The sequence below is a fragment of the Pleurodeles waltl genome, chromosome 3_1 (genome assembly GCF_031143425.1).
Source record: "Pleurodeles waltl isolate 20211129_DDA chromosome 3_1, aPleWal1.hap1.20221129, whole genome shotgun sequence".
Lineage (NCBI taxonomy): Eukaryota > Metazoa > Chordata > Amphibia > Caudata > Salamandridae > Pleurodeles > Pleurodeles waltl.
Window position 1 is genome coordinate 1698377841 of NC_090440.1, and position 15295 is coordinate 1698393135.

Sequence of the window (15295 nt, forward strand, 5' to 3'; positions counted from 1 at the left end):
CAGAACTGGCTTGAGAACATACAAAGAGGCCTTAAAATGGGGAAACAACACAGTAGAGTCTAGCAAACAAATAAATGACATGTAGGGTGCATTTTGGTTACTGTACCACTTTGCAGTAAGAAACTGTTCTCACCATCTTGTCCGAACTTGGTTTGCCGTTTCACTGGTTTGCCCGCAGAGGGTTTGGTGCCCTTTGCTGGAATGGAAAGCTGTTGAAGGAAAAAGTCTTTATATTTAGATCAAAATACAAATACAAACTAGTAACAAAATTAAAGCTTGTTGTGAGTAGCACACAAGAATAGGACAGGGGAAAACCAGCTCCTACATAACTAAAACAGAAAAGCATCAAAAGATATTTAAAAAAAACAAAGGAAAGAGATAGCGCCCTTAAAACTGCCATTACAGTGAAAGGGTTGCCTCTGCTCACCTCCAAGCCCTGCGGTTTGAGGATAATGCCTGCCGTCCCTCAGCACCCACATCAACAAGAAGCACAGAAGGTCATGCACAGAGGACGACCAGCACCACTGAAGTAAGCACTGTGGAGTTACAACCTATTGGCCACTGGAAAGTTCCTGAATGGGGTCACCTCTACTGGTTTATGCTCCCTGTGGTTCAGGAGTCTTCGCTAAAGAGAATTCTGAGCCACAGTTAAAAGATTAGGACCTGTTAAATGACACGTCAATTCCACTACCTGAAGAAGAGGATGAGTGTCTTGATACTACTCTAGAGCTTCTACAATGAGCTCGCTCATACATGGACAGCTCATGTATTTAGCAAATGTGTACATGCACGTGGCTATGTGATCAAGCAATGCATCTCGTCCAGTCAGCAACTCTTCCTGGCCAATGGTCAGTAAGCTGTGCCACACAACACAAAGAGAACAACATCGCCTTCAACTCACCTTTAAAAGGTGTTTGGATATATCCACTTTTATGCAAAGGGGTATTCTAAACATCTGCCTCTAAAATCACATGGTCTATTTCTGTACGTACAAAAATCCCAAAGAATTGGACCACATCCGTTTGACTCTCCTTTAATCTTATAAACTCCCTGAACATCTGCACTGACCATTAAAATAGGAAGTCATGATGGGCTGAATGTAAGCCATACAATGTTTTTTCATCATTCTAAGCTCCTAGAGGTATTATTGAAGTAAGTTGAGTATGAGTTAATGTCTTTGCAAGTGAGAACCAATTTGGGAAGACTAATTTGATCTAATATTGCTATGGTTATTTCTGCAATTATGATGAACAAGGTAAAAAAAAAACAATGATTTCATTAGTTCAAGGAAGAATTATCCAAGTGAACAAGATATGTAATCTCTCCTATTTATTTGGATGCACCACCCCTTGCAGCAGCAAATGGTTAATTTAGAGACATCTGTAAATGGCCATTCACGTTGGCATGTCCAACATGATACAATCAGGGCCACCTTTTCATGAGCACAATTTCTGGGTGCCCTTGATTATGTCAGTTACATTTTCTGCAGGTGCCTACACCATAGTGGTTTTCCTTGTGTGGCTAGTTTTAGTGTCACTATTAATGATTTCATGTTCTCCAGACCTCATCATAGTAGTAAGGAGACAGAATCTGCACTGAAAGCTTGTATTCTATCAGGAAGTCAGGAAGTCAAGCTTTTTGCAAACATAAAGGCAGATCACTGAATCTGATGTACAATGGTTGCAAATAACTGTTTCTGAAGAGAAAGCACCCCTGGTCTGCTTCTAAATTGCAATATCTGCTGTAGAGGTACAGTTTATATTTGTGGAAAGTGAAGAGTGTGTCAATGAACAAAACATGAACAACTGTGGTCACTCTGTCCTATCTATCGAGGATACATCTCCAGTCCGTACTTTAGTAGGTGCTCTATCTTTATCCATTATGGCAGAATGTCACATCATTTTTAGTAGTTAGAAAAACATACTGGAATTTGAGGTTCCAGAAACAAGGTGTCCAACATCCATCTGACTAAGAAGGAAAACTAACACTTGTACCAAATTAAACAGGAATTTTGTGGTAAACACTCAATATGCCCATAATCAACCAAGGTACTGTGGCATATTTTATAATTGGACTAAAAACAAGGCCTGCCATTTGCTATGGTCATTGTGCAACCACTCTTTTTATAATGTGTACTTAAAACATCAATGTGGGTTTTAACCATTCACACTTCCCTAACCTACAGTCTTGTACCTGTAGCACATTTGGCCCCTTTGGGCAGTGTTCTGCTTCACTTATGTCAGCCACAAGCATACTGTTTAAAAGAGAGGAAGAATAAAGGATACCTGGCCAAAGAGCACTGAGGATCCAACAAATCAATGTAAGCCATTCTGAAGTCCCACATTAGGGAGCTCCCAATAATGTTTCTTCATGGACTATGCAAAAGGCCCAGTCACGCCAATAAACTTGATTCTTTAAATTTCAACCCATTACAATGTAACTACATGCATTGTGATCAAACACTGCCTAGCTCCTATGTTAACTGCTGCACTAGCTCTTATTTTGTCAAAGTCAGATAAAATGGGTTTGCAAATATCTTTCAGTGCCCAGAGTTTGCTTCCCTACGTTCAATGACATTACAGTGTATTTTCCCGCTGCACAGCTTGCTCATCCCTAGGGTGAAGTACACAATGAAAAGTAGACAACCAACATAACATGCTACACAAGGCCCCATGGAGCTGCTCTTTCCTTGCGGCTGCCATCAATAGTTACTGCTCTTACACTAAATGGTTCTTGGCTAGTCTTACTCTACCACAGCAAGGATAATCAGAACACTAATTCTCTTGCAGCAATAAGCAATATTTATACTGCTACTAAGGGTCTTATGAACAACTTTTTGCTTCCACTGATGATCAATCGCTTACTTATGGGTGGCATTACAAAGACTGGTCTTGGCAAACTTCCTACCTCAGCACTACACTTACACCAATGTTTCATCTGCTTAGAATTATGTTCACACGAAGGTGGCACTTCTGGGAAGTGTTCCTTTTGGTTGTATTTAATTTTGGGTGACGCAGAGGAAACTGCTTGAACTCCATTGATTAAGCTGGCTCTGTAGAAGCCACAGCTAACACTGTGTACCAAGAAGACAGTTAGGAATGGAAGCTTATGTAGAGTCAGGACAAGGCATATATACTCTGTGACATCTCCTTGTTTTGCACAAGGAAAAACAGAAGTCAAACAATACTCTGACAGTGCAAAATATAATTCTTATTCAAAGACCAGTATTTCTGGTTCTTTCTATTCACTACTGAGTAGACATGTGCCTGGATCTCAGGACTAGTTTTTAAGTTAATTATTTTGATTTCACATTCCTTTTTGTTTTCTTGTACCTCCCCAAGAATGGCTTTCAGCTAATATTCACATTTGTTAATTTAGCTGTTTTCATCTGGCAGTTTGTTTTTAGTTTGTCATTTCTCTTTGGCCCTGAGGTAGGTGGTCTTTTCTTCTGTCACCTGAGGCTAGTTGGTGAGGACATTTACTTGCTAATGGTGAGCGGTGGACAAATAGAGTGTTTGCCAAAAGCATGCAGAAAACATCGGCACCCCTCCAAGTCCATGGGACAAACATGCTTCTAATTCCATAAGCACCTTAGTGTCTGAAGGAGAACTATTTCCCTCAATTATATCTTATGTTTCCACGCCTGCTAGTGGCCATTGTATTTCATAAGTACCTCCATCTCTCCTTCTTCCTTGGCACACTTTTATGGTTCTGAAGTTATTGTATTTTATCTTCAGCTCACTAAATCACTGAAAACAAGCAATATGGAATTGTTTCTTACCTGTAAATCCAGTTCTCTCGTAGGGGTATTTCCATAATAGTCATAAGCTGTGAATATTCCCTGCCTGTCTGCGGAGACCCCGGAGCACTTTTTCCAATATAACTTCTTAAGTGTCAACATTCGCCTTACTTCAGAACGGCCTGCCAAGTCACTTAAGAATGTTCATATGCAGCCTAGGGGAAAGGCTACAGTGTCCAAAATTCTTAATCCAGTCTATCTTTAAAAGGGACACATTTGAGATGTCTGCATTTAAATGCCTGAATGAATGGCAAATTTTGCAGAAAAATTCCTTGACAAACATTTTATATATTGTAAAACACTGATGAAGAAGTGCAGGGCAATGTAGCCCATAGGCTGACATAGTAATGAAAAAGGTGACTGTGCCTTTAAGAGCAGCCAGTCCTCCAGTATCCCATCAGGCCTAGAGAGAGGCAGTTACCTCAGTTCTTTTTTCCGGCTGACAGGACCCTGGAGCATTGAGCTCAACCTATTTAGGTTTTTTCCTGCAAAAATACAGTTTAAATTTTGAAAATAACTGCTACATTCAACGTCTTTTGACTTTCTCTCTAGATTTTTGTCATTTTCTGACTGGAAGTAAGGCATTTTTACCACAAAAATGCCTTCTGTATTTGACAAATGTCCAAAATGTAGTAGTAAAAAGGCCAAACAGACCCCCACGAGGTCTGCCTCATCTGTCTGCCGTCTTCTCATATACCTGCCTCCTGTAACATCTGTAAGACATATTCCAGGCGCATCCTGCGCGACAAGGAGAAGATTCGCCTTCAAGGGAAAGCGGAGAGACGATGCCAGGAAACCAGTGAGACCTCTGAGCGTGGGGAAGGTCAGTCTTCCACCAGGGCTCTTACCTCAGCCTCCAGTGGTCGTGGGAGGTCTGACAGGCGTTCTTCTACCAGAAAACGCTTTAGGTCCCGGTAGCCATCGAGGAGATCGCCGTCAAGGAGGTCGACGTCGAGAGGAGGTACGGTGCCTACATGCTCGCCTCGGCGTCGCATAAGCGTCGCCATTCGACGTGAAGACACCGCACAAGGTCGAGGTCCCGCTCAAGACGTCAGAGAAGATCGACGTCGGGGAGGCAGAAAAGGAGAAGGATTTATTCATCATCGGAATCACACCATTCTCCTTCTATAGTGCCTATTCCTTCGTCGCCTTCTCCTCAAGCCTCTCTTCCAGCGACACCATTGCAGCCGTCTGACCCGATTCTTCCGGCACCAATTCCAGTACCTCAAGTGCCTATCAGTGTCCCAGCTCCTAGGCCGCGCTCTACACCGTGCCTCAACATGGCCATCAGTCATCAGGCCGTTCAAGGTCACAACACTCTCACCGTAGATCTAGACATAGATCAAGATCACGTGACCATCAGAGAGATTCTTCGTCCTCTACCAGAGATTACTCCCCTACTTTATCGGATACACCTCCACCTTGGTTTTCACTGGTGGATGATATCAATACATTTCATGGAGTTCTGGTCAGAGGTGTGACAAAACTTAACATTCCGATGGCTACCCCTACACCTACTACTTCGATTATATTTGAGACTCTCCAACAGCGTATAGCCGCCAGACCTTTGCTACCTCTCGTACCTGGCCTTTTAGAACCTGCTATGGAAGTTTTGCTTACGCCGGCTACGACCAAACCTGCTCCCACCAGACTACAGAAAAAGTATCGTCCTCTAGAACAAGACCCTTTGTTTCTACGTTCTGACCCTCCACCTTATTCGGTGGTCATACTGGTCATATTTTTCTGCAAAATTTGCCATTCATTCAGGCATTTAAATGCAGATATCTCAAATGTGTCCCTTTTAAAGATAGACTGGATAAAGACACTGTTCCCTAGGTTGCATATGAACATTCTTAAGTGACTTGGCAGGCCTTTCTGAAGTAAGGCGAACATTGACACTTAAGAAGTTATATTGGAAAAAAAGTGCTCCGGGGGGAATATGCGCAGCTTATGACTATACATGGAAATCCCCTATGAGAGAATTTCTCTGTTGTGCATTTTATCTGCCAACTGAATATGTAACTGGTTAGTGACTGTCAGATTTATTGTACATCCTTATTTGAATTGTTAGCACTTGGTGATTTTGATTTTTGAGTTGAGGACACATGCAGTGTAAAAGATAATGTGCGAGAAAAAGTAGTGGTCTTGATTATTGGACTATCTTGTGTTGAATATACTATCAACTTATTTATAGTGCAACTTTCTAGTTGGTGGTCGATTTTCCATCAACTTACCATGGACTAATATTTTATTTTATCTTATGACAAATAAAAAATAAAAAATTCAACCTCCCATTCCTGGAAAATGAGTTTACTCATGCTTAAATGTAGGTATTATCAAATACGCCATCAGGTTGTTCTTTAAACTTGACGACCTAGTGGTTTGCCTTAATATTTCTGTCACAGGAAAGCCTGATGATTTAGTACTACTAACTGAAAATAGTTAAACCTTAACATCAACAACGTAGATGGTTTACAAATGCTCTTAAGGAGAAATCTCTTGGCACTAGAAAATAATGGAGAAATAACTATAATAGTGTGGCCCAAATTCAATTAAGGCCAGCTTAGGAGATACTCACATCTTATGTGCTCAGCAAAAAATATATGTATTTTTTTTGCAAACACAAAAAATAAATATAATGCATCCTCCAACTATTAAGTTGATGATCTTAATCAACAGTTATCCAATATGTTTTAAGAGTCATCCTCTGATCCTTTCTGAGCTCAAATGTTTCTCATCAATAAAGGAAGCAGTAAACCTTTTGCTGTGGCAGTTTACAAACTCTTTACTGGCTTCTAGCATCATGCTTTCTCAAATGAAATCATGAATTGCCCTCCCACTCCTGTGGAAACCTAATATCAACTCAGAGGGGATCCAGAAGATTTTAGCCATATATATTTGCTGGCATTTCCTGATAAATTATTGGAAAGAGAAACCACTACACAATTTCAAAATGTAGTTGAGAGCAATCCATTGCTTCAACTTTTACAGGCATGCTTTTTCTGTGGCCTTGGAGCGGAGTTAGCGGTCACCTCTGTCACGCAGTACTGTCAGTACATCAGGGAATAACAGCAGTCCAGAGCTCAGATTCAAGGCTATTCTGACTCGTCAGCTATCCGATTGGTTCCAAAATAATATTTGAGGTTTGTGCTCAATTGTTTGTCTTGGACTGCAATTCATTTTTATTTTTTTCGCGGACAAATTTCAGGTGTTCCACTGCTCTACAGCACTGTTGCTAGTACCACAGAGATTACGCAGGGTTTTTCCCCTCCTTCTAGTAAATCATAAAAAAATATATATATAAATACAGAGCCTATGATCGCATGCCTAAGCAACCACACCTTTTAAAGTGGTTTAAACATCTATTTGGCTTCTGTAGCGTGGAGCACACTGTCTGTAGGAAAGTGCCCCTTTTTTGACATGGTCACCCCCACTTTTTACCTGGTATTCAATGCAATTTTGACTGAAAGTGCACTGGTTTCTTGCTAACCAGACCCCTCCCCCGTGCCAGATCTCTTTCCCTAAAAATACCTTTTCCCCCCATAGGTCCCTAGTAAATGGCACCCATGGCACGTACGGCATGGGTAACAGGGTGACCCCAAGGCCTGCAGCACATGTTGTGCCATCCTCAGGGGCCACTCACCTAGCAAATACAGACTGCCATTGCAGGCTGCATGTCGGGGTGCAGCTAAAAGTGAAAACAACATGCACCACAGCCTGTGTGCCATGTCCCCTACACTGCATGCAATATATGTAAGTCACCCCTACAGCAGGCCTTGCAGTCCTAAGGCAGGGTGCATTGTATTACAGGTGAGGGCATATCTGCACAAGCCGATATGCCTCTGCTATGTCTGTTGATTCTTAGACATAGTGAGTGACCTGGAAATCCATTCTTAAGGCCATGTGCTGGACACTGGTCAATACTAGTTTCCCAGCTACATAATGGCTTCACTGAAAATAGGGATGTTTAGTATCAAACATCTCATATTAATAAACCCTCACTGATACCAGTGATGGATTTACTAATACCTGGACCCAGAAGGCACCTTAGACATGCCCTCTGAAAACCTACCATCTACCAGTGTGTCCACTGACCAGTTTAAGGCAGCTTGCCACCACCAGACAAGTCTGAATCCCCAAGGCAGGAGGCTTCAAAGAGGCCACTCGCTCTTGGTATGCAGATTTAGTTTTACTCACAGGGGAGATGTTGACCCCCTGCCCCAGGGCTCATTTGGCACTTGGACAGGTGGGAAATTTAGCATTCAAGAAGTGCCTTAAGGTGAGCTGCCTGATGTGGAACTTTTAGAAATCTGCCATCTTGATGTTGGAAGATTTAGAAACTCTGAGACAGGGTTATGCCTACTTCCCACAGGTCATATAGGAGAGGAAGTAACCTCTGGGCAAGTAGCCTCTTGGCTACTAACCTACACTCCCGAAACACCCCTAAATTCAGTATTTAGTGGAGCCCTGCTGACCTACGAAGAAGGACACCCAAGAGCCTCAAAAGCAAAGCCAGAGGGAGAAGCACCTGACTTAGTCCCAGCCTTGCCGGCCTATCTGCTCTTCCCACCGATTTGCACCAACTTGTCCTGCAAGCTGCTGAGCCTCTAAAAGCCTGGGAGGCCTGCCTGCCCTCAACAAAGACCCAGGAACTCCCATGGAGCAGTGGAGCTACGAACCCTGCATCCTGCAGGCACCCGAAGACAACTGTGAAGTCTCTGGACCACAGAAAACCCAACACCGGAAAGCACCACTACACACGTGCCACCTAGCCCGAGTTGAAGTTGGCCAACAGTGCCAAAGTGGTCCCCCGGGCCTCCATAGACAAAGCCCACCATGGAGTTGACCACTGGGGACTCACCAACGCCATCTGCGGCATCTGCATGCAGGCCCCCCTCAAACGAAAGTGCTCCAATGGAGAAAAACCCAATGCCTCAGGACACTTCTGCACCTGTTGCCCCTGGCCCATGGAGAAGAGAACTGAAGGTGTCCCCTCATCCCCTGGACATCGCAAGATTGGAACCCACTTGATGGTTGCTTCCGACTGGATCCCCAGTCCTCACCTGCAGCATCTTTTCGACCTGACCGATCCCTAATCAGCAACAATGGGCACCCAACACCGTACTACACCTCTACACCCAGCCACCCACTGCTGCCCAGCGTGACCTGTTGGTGTGGTCCTGACCCTTGCGCCATACTTGTGAGATTGGCCTTGTAAGTCACTGTACTGTACTGGTTTTGCTGTCTCTGTTTTCCCTCTATAGGACAACATTGCAGCTTCCAGAAATTGCAATGTGTCAACTTTTCAAAACTGTAAAGGTTTTTCTTGCAAAACATACTTACCTGATTGTATTGATTCTGGTGCCAAAACTTATATAAAGATACCTGTTATTTTTGTAAACTGGTGTGGATCTCCTTCTTGAGTCGTGTGTCTCATTTATTGACTTCATGTGTATTTGAAGGTGTCTAACACTCCTCTCTGATAAGCCTAAGGCTGCTCGACCACACTACCTCCTAAAGAGAGCACTGTGGGATTGCTAGAGCAAGCCCCTGTCCATTAGTAAAGGAACCTCTTGACTCTTTGCATGAAATATCTCATTATGATCTATCATATAAAGAGCCAGCTTCCTACAATGTCTATTTCTGTTTCACTATTAGGATTTAAGATAACAAAAAACTCCTCTGGTTCATCGCCTACATGGACCTAGCTTTGCCATTTTAATGTATGTAGACAACAATCATTCTTCTTCTTATTATTATTATTATAATAATTATGATTATTATTAACTTCTAGAATAAGAAGGAGTACTTGCTATCCAGTGGCTATGGAGCTGGTGCACTGGTGAATTAACATCAAGCACTTAAGTTGAAACCATCAAAACCAGAGATTCTACTGAAACATAATGACATGATAGTTTATGGCTTCCCCCTTTGAGGTCCTTGCCCAGTCCTGTTTGCACAGTCACTCGAAACTCAAATCAGTTGCATAATCCTGCTCTGATCATTTGTGCATCTTTCACTCCATCATATCTTCTTAGCTCTTTTTTTGAGGCCTATGGTTGAAACTGTTTTCATAAATTCATAACTGAACTTTTACAAATTAGTCCATTTTCTCCTTGTAGCCCAGTCGCTGAAATATATTCAAAACAAGACTGGCTTTATTATTTATATACTAAACACTGACCTTAATGCAGGTAAAATTGGGGAGCTGTACTAGGCGCCGGTTCGAAACAGAATTTAGTTCAAATTAATTAACTTATGCACTGGGTTTTTCATTCAATACCTCTTTCACTGTTATCTTATAAATCTGTAAAACACTCTCCTCACATAGCCTTCTGTCTTCAAACTTTTTTTTTTTTTACACTTCCTAGGAGGAGAAAAGCCAGATGGATTGTGCATCCTCTAGATTTCAGGGATACACATTATAGAACTTTTTTCCTCTAACAGTTAAGGAGGAAATCTTAACTCTGTTTCAGGTAAAAGCTAAAGATCTGAGTATTTGGAATCTCGATTCAGATTCCTGCTGATTTCTTTCATGCTTCTGCAGTGTCAAGACACCTTTTAAGTTGGGTGAATGCTGGATCTATATGTCTACTTGTTAGCTAGAATTTTTGTTTTGACCCACAGGGTTTGTGAACCCAAGCTATTGACTCTATTTGTCCCTAATGTACAAACACATAACCTCAACAGCCTGCACAAGAGAAGCCTCTTTCGTAGCATCGTAACTGAACCCCATGGATGGCTACCATCTATACCACCCTGTAGACCGTGTCCCTCTAATTCTTCATAGCACTGGTTTAGTACAGTTGTAGCAAGTCAATGTTATTCCTTTGTACTGCAAACACCAAGCTGAATAAGCATATGTAAGTGCACAGTGTTACAGTATATACCTCAGACTCCAGATTCTCAGGGGTCTTGTAGCAGAGAAAAGAAGAAAGCAAATAAATGTAAATAGCTTTTAAAATGTAACTCTACAAATCAACAAAATCACTTTAATCAATATACTGCGATAGTAAACAGAAATACTGCCCTGCAATGTTCATGACACACACACGTGCGCAAAAGGCACATGCTGCCATTAAAAACAATCACTACTATCACTTGCCTTGTCTGACACCAATTTTGTTAAATCCGTATCACAGTGGGAATCAAAAACATTTATCAGAGGATAAAACGAAAAACAATGACAGCATTTTGGGAAAGGTAAGGTTGCTCACCTGTAAGAATAGTTGTTCATCATGTTATATTCCTCCAACTAATATCTCTTTAGCATGCTTTCACACCACCATGAAAAACAGTGGAACAACTAAATCAATAGATGTAGTTTCAGGAAAAGACATTTTACATTTAAAGCTCCAAGTTCTGGCAAGCAGAATGAAGATGGGTGCAGTGTTATATTCCAAGCAGTAATGGTAGAAAATGTGGCTAGATACCTATGTAGCCACTGAAAAGCTCTCCAGCAATGGAAGATTTACTGTAAATTGTGCTAATACATCCTGACTGTAGAAAATTCAGTCTTGCACCCTCCTTCGGTCATCCAGATCCCCACTTTTGAAAAATGAATAATATTTAAGGGTCACTGAGTAATCTGAAGGTATGGGGATTAACACATTGTCTCCTCTCCTAGCATATATAGGCTTCCCTAGAAAAATGAAACTGAACAAGTTCAAAGAATACTTTCAATACGGAAAATCCAAGCAATATCATTTACCCAAAATGTGTTAAAATAACAGCAACTATACATACGGGGGGAAAGCACTTTCCTGACTGAGACATAAAAGCACAGAAAGGAAATAGAAATTCAAAATATCTCTTACTGTTGAAAACAAGTATGCGAGGCTGGAATATCAGTGGTAAAAACAAAACAAATCAAATTCATAACTTCTCAAAGTGCTTTTTGTTGAATTGCTCACCTTTGAAAAAACATTGCTCACTTGATGCAACTTTCAACAAAGATGCCATCTTTGGGCATAAGGTTTGGCAGAACCTGATCTGCTCCAAACCTGATTGATCGTAAACAACCACATTCTACTTACATCTTTGAGAGTGAGAAATCATATTACCAACCTGTTGTAAATAAGTAAAAGCAAGAATGAAAGAGTAGAGAAAAATACCTTCACAGCGATTTCCCTAGGTGTTGTCGTCTAGAAAGAACTATGCACAGCCACAACACCCAGGGAGAACTAAAGGAGCCATGATTTCCAAAGACATGTAGAAGAGTCCATGTGGCTGCCCTACATAATTCTTCAATTGGTAAGCACCTTTAGACGAGCACAAATGCTGCCTTAGCTTTGATAGAAGGAGTATGGTGTATTGAAGGAGGGTGAACCCATGCGTCACAGCCATTGTAAATGCACAAGACTGTCCACCTCGCAATACCATTTGTTGTTAGGAAAAACCATCATCAGAACTCAAGATGTTGTGGTTTCCTAAAAGTACATGTGTTATTCCCAAGTACAATTTAAGAGCTCTTGAACAACTGTGGTTGAGTAGAGCTTCCAGAGCAGGTTTCAACTAGATGGAATTCTGTCAAAAAGTCTGACATTGAGAAAACATAGTACTTCTCAGTGTCAACCTGCATTTATCAAAAACAAAATTGCTTGGAACTGGCCAATTCCTCTTGTTCAGGTGATAGAGGCTAAGAAGCCTGTTATACATTTCAAGAGGTTGACACTGCAAGAGGTCACAGCTTTGTGCATTGATTGACGTTCTACTGTTGAACAGGAACTTAAATATGAAGGTGCAAAGGAAAATAACAGTAACATGCCTTCTAATATTTCACAGTGAAAATATTTCCTGGTGTAATCGGGAATGCAATGACCACTGAGAGACAAGTTTTGCACAAGTCTATAAGGATGCCTGAACCATCTAGATAGATCATGAAAGTTGTTACATTATTTAAAAAGCATATAAGTATTTAGGTGATTTACAAAAGCATAGCAATAAAATCATTCATCTGCTTTAGTTAAAGATATAGGCATGGAGGCCAATTAGGGGTCACCAGAGCTCGCAGCTGCGACCCCTGGTTTGCCCCTTGTGAACCCTGGCCTCAGAGGTGCTTGGAACACAGGAGCAGTTCCTCTTAATGGTCTTCGCTTTGTACTCCACTTTTCTGGTTTTCTGTCAATGTTTTTAATACACAAATAGTGAATAATATTCACTATAAGTGTAACATAAATCGAGTACAATTCCCTGGAATATGATCATATCTGGCAACTAAGGTAATTAAAACATGCATCCAAATCTATGTGGTAAGTGAGAGACAGTGTGTGAATGTATGTGTATGTGTATGTGTAAGCAAGTGTGTGTGAGTCACAGTAAAGTTCAAATGGCACGTGATGTCACTTCTGCTACCCCTGACATTTTGGTGAATTGACACCCATGGATATATGGAGTGTTTCTTGGGAAAACACTTGACAGCAAGATTTGCTTTTGACAAATTAAAGTGAGCACCTGATCTACTTTCTCAGGAACCATGTGCTAACATTCAATTAAGTGGTGAAGAAAAGAGAATCAGCCCTAGAACACAAGTCAATCATCTCTGTATTGAAAGGAATTTTTGAGGTTTTCGAGACGCCTGTGATTGAAAGGATTAGTCAGAAATTTCCACAAACAGTTCCAAAGCAAACTGTGGACACAAGTGACAAGTGACTTGTATTTTGTCACAAATAGAAGTATCTGAATAAATACACATTTGTTGAACAAGGAATGATTGGTCAGTTCATTCTTCTGCCCTTTATGAGTAGCATGTTAGAGGAGTTACACTCAACTCAAAATGTCCATCCACCTGGATAGGTTTTTTTCCAGCTGGAAGGTCCAAGGGAAGATGTAGTTCCGAGGTATTCAGGTCCACAGTTGAAAAGCTAAATGAAGCATCTAATGAGACCACGTCCATCACCACATCAGAACTTGCATACTGTATTCTCTGCCAGAATGAGACAATCCGTCGCAGGAGAAGGGAAGGAATTACTGCAGCAACAGAAGCTTTCATGTTATTGGATGTAGTGATACAATACTGACTTTTGAATATCGGCCTGCAACATTATTGACTATAAGATATTGACTCACACAATATAGTCAAGATAAGTAGTTGTATTGCTATAATAGTGAATCTACTCTCACCTAGTTATGCTTACTTGATCAAATTTAGAAAGTTGATATTTTGCAACATGTATTGATTCAGTCCCACATTTCTGAATTCAATATTTTGACAGACAAGCCTCTTGCTGCCTGTGTAATTTATGGTAGAAATATGCAACCTTCGAGAAAGTTAGATTCAAGAAAGCCTAACAAGAGAGAATCCACAATCATCACTGAAATTAGCATTTCTTTTGCCGTGACTCTTGCAGCTGGCCCCAACGAAAAGTCATTTTGGTGGCCTCATTTGCAGACAAGACAGAGAAACCACACAGAAGCAAATGTCTGTGAACCTAGAAGACTGGACACTTAGAAGAGTCTGGTGCCCTGCACGCACAAACACAAATGGACACGCAATCTGAAAAAAGTAAACATACTGCCACAGTGTCTCTACTCTCCTTAGTGAGGGACTCTATCCTAGAGAAGCATCTAGAAGCTTGTATGAACTGAAGAATGTGGTAAGGAAGGAAGTTTTTTACTTGTAGTTCCAGTTCGTCATCAGGGGAATGTCCACTAAAATCATAAGGACTAAACAGTCCCACTCGTGTGGGAATCCAGGAGAGATTTTCTAAGCCTCATATGAATTTACTCCTGCCTTGCATTTTGCCCTCTGTGGTTTGATTGTAATTACCTTTAAGGTTTACAACGAGAACTGATGAATCTAATTACAGACAGAAGCAAGGCATAAATGTTACCATCTTTAGAGTTATTCTTTTTACAACACTGCATTGCAACACCTCCTTACACTTCTTGGAGTATGACATATTGAAGTGTAAAATCATGTATTTTTTATGTGGACAATCTTCCTATGGTAGTCAACATTGTTGGGTAACGCACCTGTTTTATGGCATTATTTGAATTGATATATCATGAAGTCTATTCTTATAATCTAGAGATAATATAGTAGTTTTTCCATGCCATTTGGAATGGACCTTGAAGTATGTTTTCCAACTTTAAATGGAGCATTTATACTAACCACTAAAAGTGGGGCTTATAAACTTGACAAAGGCTTCAGAGCTGCAATTCCATGTATTACTCCATTATTGGTTAAAGGAATGTTTGGGTTTTCTAACCTGCAAATGTTCCCTAATGTATAAATGTAAAAGGAAAAAAATGAATACATGAAATAAATATATTAGCTAAATTAATACATTATTTGTTTTATATACTACTCTACATTATACAATCAATTTACATTTTATCAATTTCAATTAAAATTCAAAACTTCTAAATCAACTAATTTATATTATGTGCTTATAAGTGAATTAATATAAACCTATTAAGTTTCATTAACTATAATGTTACTTATGATTATCTTTAACATAATCATATATTTATGAGGCACCGTCATTATGAACG

At 40.7% G+C, this 15295-nt stretch overlaps 1 protein-coding gene across 8 annotated transcripts in view; it reads right to left on the bottom strand.

Moving 5' to 3' along the window:
* TRAF3IP1 (TRAF3 interacting protein 1) overlaps window positions 1–15295 on the bottom strand; it is a 406766-nt gene that overhangs the window by 208867 nt on the left and 182604 nt on the right. For 4 of the 8 annotated variants that reach the window (XM_069225520.1, XM_069225524.1, XM_069225523.1 and 1 more), the window contains exons 7-8: window positions 10690–10713; window positions 134–209 (exon numbers count right to left, since the gene is read on the bottom strand). In XM_069225520.1, the coding sequence (XP_069081621.1) occupies window positions 134–209; window positions 10690–10713 (100 nt within the window). The remainder of the gene's footprint in view (window positions 1–133; window positions 210–10689; window positions 10714–15295) is intronic. The other 4 variants (XM_069225521.1, XM_069225526.1, XM_069225525.1 and 1 more) reach the window with 1 other exon arrangement.